At 48.4% G+C, this 5,023-nt stretch overlaps 1 protein-coding gene across 1 annotated transcript; it reads right to left on the reverse strand.

The window, feature by feature from the left end:
* Positions 1-2,098: 2,098 nt before the first annotated feature.
* On the reverse strand, positions 2,099-3,785 carry LOC123086632 (putative WUSCHEL-related homeobox 2). Its single transcript, XM_044508402.1, has 2 exons — positions 3,077-3,785; positions 2,099-2,945 (listed from the first exon to the last, which is right to left on the reverse strand). The coding sequence occupies exons 1-2, from the start codon at positions 3,638-3,640 to the stop codon at positions 2,715-2,717; spliced, it is 795 nt and encodes a 264-aa protein (XP_044364337.1). The 5' UTR covers positions 3,641-3,785; the 3' UTR covers positions 2,099-2,714.
* Between the last annotated feature and the right edge of the window lie 1,238 nt (positions 3,786-5,023).

Here is a 5,023-nt window from a genome sequence, read left to right on the forward strand (position 1 = left end):
CCACACCGCTGCTTCGCCTACCGGGCGCAGTGGTGGGCCGGCCCAGTAGGACAAAGTGCGTCGAGCTGGCGTCATGCTCATGTCACTCGAATATCTTTTTCATTTATACATATTTTACATGACAATAGTGCAAAAACTAAACATTTACCTAAGCAAATTTAAAACCAGGAATTGGACAAAATGGTAACCAAGTATAAACAAATTGTTAACATAGTTATAATAAAATGTTGATAACTTTAAAAAAATCATGGCAACATTTTTTTCCGTGTTAAAAAAAAAGTACATGAGATTTTTTACAAAATGTGCATACAATGTAAAAATTATTTTTTACAACTAAAAAATGCAAGTGACATTTATTGAAATATTCCTTGTTTAAAAAACTCTTTTAACATTTTAAATTTGTTATATACAATGTAAAGAATATTCACATAGGTTAAAAGTTTTATTGCATTTAAAAATGTAAGTGGCACTTTAAATAAATAATCAGGTGTTTCCAAAAAATTCCCGTGAAATCTTTCAAAAAATTTATACAATGCAAAATAAATGTTTGCGTAGTTTAGAAAAATGTTTATTGCCATTAAAACAATGTACAACCTGTATTTGGAAACATGTTATCATGTATTCAAAAAGTGTTGAAAACTATTTAAAAAATGTCCAACGTGTATCATAAAAATGTTTCACATGTGCTCTAGGAATGTACATTGTGAACTAAGAAAAAGTAGACATGTGTTGAAAAGAAGAAAACAGATAAAACCACAAATAAACAAAAAGAAAAGCAAAGAAAACCAAAGATCGCAAAGAAAACCAGAGAAAAATGGTGTAAAAAAAGGAAAACCAAAGAAAACTGGTAAAATAACAAATAAAACCAAAGATGAAAAACCCATAGATAACCGGACCTGCACGAACCTATAAGACGTAGCGAACAAAGGATGCTACTCGGCAGGCCCGCTAGACGTTGCCCTTAGGTGATTCCTATTAGGAATTGGCACGGGCGACATATAGCCCTGGCGAGTGGGGAGTTCTATCTATCCTTGATTGACAGGCTTGGACAACCCATGCCCTAGAAACCCTCTGGCAGCGTTAGTGACACCACTGGTGTTGGTTGTGCCATAGCAGGGAACTTAAGCATGAGCTGTTCGTAACCCGGCACCACCAAACAAAAAACTGGCGGTGAAGTGGGCGATGTTGGAGAGCACTGGGGGCGGCCGGTATGAGCAGAGAGTTGAAGCTGTCGTTGAAGGCGAGCATGCGGCGGTCTTAGTCCATCGCCGACAGTGCCCATCGGCACGAAGGACAACTTGTGTTGTAGCGGAAGCTATAGCTGGAGCAACTCATGAGTGAAGATCGAGAGCGGGAAGATCGAGAGCAGAGAGTTGAAGCTGTCGTTGAAGGCGAGCATGCGGCGGTCTTAGTCCATCGCCGACAGTGCCCATCGGCACGAAGGACAACTTGTGTTGTAGCGGAAGCGATAGCTGGAGCAACTCATGAGTGAAGATCGAGAGCGGGACGACCGACATGGCGGAGTGACGGACTAGTGGGACTGAGAAGGGGACTTGCAGCAAACACCGATAGGGTTGACCGACATATTGCGGATTATAAACTTTACAAAACTTGATTTAAGATGTGATATTCAAAGTTAAAAAGAAACATGGAGGGAAAAATAGTAGAAATTTTTTTTTGAGAAGAAGAAAAAAAATGTGGACGTGGGTCCATTTGGAATTGGACCACACTCATCGTTTGGCCAGTGCCGTTGGTAATTACATGAGTAAATCCATCTGCGGCTGCGCAGTGGTGGTTCTGAATTCGATTTGATTGTGTGTGTGTGGTCGATCTTTGTTGGGCTGGGGACCAGATGGGCCGGCGACAGGGAAGAACATTCTCCACCTTGCACACTCAGTTTGAACTTGAAGTTAGTTTGATGTTGGTCCCATGCCATATCAGTTAATTATATATTTAATTAACGAGCGCATATGCACTTATGCAGCACTCCATGCAAGTGGCGCGCCACCAGTACCTACGAATCCATCAATAATTAAGGCGGTGCTAAAAAAAGACATTCATTTAAATTACACACAGAGGCAGAAAATCTCAAAATTGCTCTGAATTTTCTCGAACAAATCTCATTTTTACCTTGGTGAATCCGGCCAAACTTGAACCCAACTCTAGTCCCCACTTCTTCTTCTTCTTCTTTTTTTTTACCTTGGCGGTAGCATTTGTGTAGGATAGAAATGGAGTTGGGAGACCCATGCACTAGCTGGGGCAACAAAGAATATTTCATCCATGCATACACACTTGAAGCTAAGATGCATGTCGATGGAGCAAAAGCTTAGCTATTGCATGCGGTAAAACGTTTCATGCGTAAGTACGACCTCGCTACTACCTAGCTAGTCCTGGGCTGGCTAGCTAGCCGGGGCAGCATGCACTTGCCACCTTCACATTCCATAATGTCACTACACTAATCAATCAATGCATGCATTCGCTTTTCTTCCTGCCGCCAACCTACCCACACTCCTACTACACCACGTCAAGCTGAAGATCAGCTGGTACTAAGCGGATTAATAATCAACGAAAAATCGATGGGAAATACAAAGACACTACTAGTATGATAGCACTCCTACGTACTGCTGCTGCTGCTCTACCTGCGTACGGTCTGCTCTACGTACTACGACGACGACTGCTAGCTGCTGCTACTGGTAGCTATAGATTGGAGGTAGCTAGGCGACATCGCGCTGCTCCTCCTTGATCGCGCCGGGGAAGAGGTCCAGCGTCTTCAGCGGCCGGCAGAACAGCCCCGTCGCCGTCACCGGCGCCGCCTGATCTTCCGTCGCCACGGCCAGCTGCTGTGGCTGCTGCTCGCACCGCGACGGCCGGCACGTGTCGTCCACCACGCCGAAGTTGCCCAGCCTCCCCAGTGAGTACTCCGGCGATCCTACTACGCCTCCACCCTGAAGTCACAGTAGTATATATGAGGTCAGGTCAGGCATGAGCATGAGCAGCTCAGGATGAACGTAGCTTGTACGAGCAAGTAGCTAATCGATGGAGGAGAGGAGGACGACAAGGTAGCTTAGGTTTGTACCTGGTGATGGAAGGACAGCGGCGTGTTGGGCGGCGAGGGGTCGGCGCACCGGCTCGCCGGCACGGCGGCGAAGGGGTAGGCGTACCCAGCAGCAGCAGCAGCATAAGCGGAAGCTGGGACGGTCGTCGGGAGCAGGTGCTGGTCGTAGCTGCCGCCGGCGCAGGAGGCGGAGTAGTACTGCTGCTGCTGCTGGTGCTGCAGCAGCGGAGGGGGAACCGCGCCGGCGCCGAGGAGCTGCTGCTGGTGGTGGTACTGGCCGGCGTTGGCGGCGGCGTAGTAGTGGGCGCAGGAGAGGAGGTGGTGGCTCATGCAGAGCCTGCGGCGGAGCTTCTGGCGGTCCCGGGCCTTGTGGTTCTGGAACCAGTAGAAGACGTTCTTGCCCTCGATGCGGCCGTAGTGGACCAGGTGCGCCGTGATCTGCTGGATCTGCGACGCGTTGGGGGTGCGCAGCCCGCCGCGGTACATCTCCTCCAGGATCATCAGCTGCTCCGGCGTCGGGCACCACCGCGTCGTCCCCGTCACCACGCTCGTCGCCGCCGCCGTCGCAGTCGCCGTCGCCGCCATCGCACGTGCCAAGGCTCTAGCTCGCTCTTGCTCGATCTATTGGTGGAGTGGACTGCGGACGGAGAGACAAAAGGTGTACTAGGATGAAGAAGAGAAGAGAAGGGGAGTTTGCTGGTTGGTTGGGTTCGTTTGGTTTGGTTGCCCCCTGTGTGGCAAGCCAAGGATGGCCGGGCAGGGGTTATTATAGGCAGCCGCGTGCGCGAGGCGACACTCTCCAGTGAGTAGAGAGAGAAAGAGAATCTAGCTCAAGAGAGAGAGAGAGAGTGAGTGAGTGTGTGTGTGTTAGAGAGGGAACGGTCTAGAGAGAGAGTGCATGCATATGGCTGTGTAGAGTGACACAAGGAGGAATGGAGAGTGGCCAAGGGTGCATGCATGCATGCAAGAATTAATGTGTGTGTGTGTGTGTGTGTGTGTGTGTGTGTGTGTGTGTGTGTGTGTGTGTGTGTGTGTGTGTGTGTGTGTGTGTGTGTGTGTGTGTGTGTGTGGTGTACCGTTGTAGGGTGGATTTCGTGATTGTATAATCGATTGCAGCATGATGATGGTGGCCGGCCCGTTGCATGATGCTCCGATTGGATACATTTGTCTTCGAGACATTTTGGTTCTGTCTCCTCCTGGACACACGTACTCGTGTGGTACGTACGATCGATGTATACGTGGTGATGGATATACGCAGAGTTATTTGACACTCGTGGTACTTCGCATACTCTATGACACTACGCGCGTAGTGTCGCGCGCTGAAGCGGAATATACATGCCAGTGGGTACGTACATACGCTACTACGTGTTTCCTGCCATGCACGGACAGGGGCGCAGAGAGGGGTGCAATGCATGCATGTGAGGTTCAGTTAATGTTATGTCGTATACGTGTCCGTATATGCTGTATGTGGAAGTTGCAAAATTGGAGATGCATGCACGGGCACGGAATTCGGCTTGGGAGGCTGGCTCAGTGAGTGAAATCGTGGCTTTTGGCTGCAGAATGTGAGGAGCTTGTGAGTTGTGACCACCACGCTTTTTTTTTTTGGCAAGGAACTGATAGTAGAGCGAGGGGCTGAATGTACAATTTCTTTTATCACAGATACTATGGACCAAAGAAACAAATCAGGGGAAAACTCTGATCTATCGTCGAACATCATGTCAGTACAAAGAAGACAAAAAAAAATACATCCGTGTTCGTAGACCATCTAATGATGAATACAAGCACTGGGGCGAGACGAATGCATGCCACGGTCATCGTCCCTTTCTTACGGGAGCCGGGCAAAACTTCTTATATAGTACTCGGTTAGGAAGTCGTCGTGCTACTGCCCCAAAGAACCGGTGGACCAGAACAACAACCGTTGTCGATGAAAAAAAGCGTAGATCGAAAGGATCCAACCTGTAGACAAGG

Source organism: Triticum aestivum, chromosome 1B (assembly GCF_018294505.1).
Source record: "Triticum aestivum cultivar Chinese Spring chromosome 1B, IWGSC CS RefSeq v2.1, whole genome shotgun sequence".
NCBI classification, from domain to species: Eukaryota; Viridiplantae; Streptophyta; class Magnoliopsida; order Poales; family Poaceae; genus Triticum; species Triticum aestivum.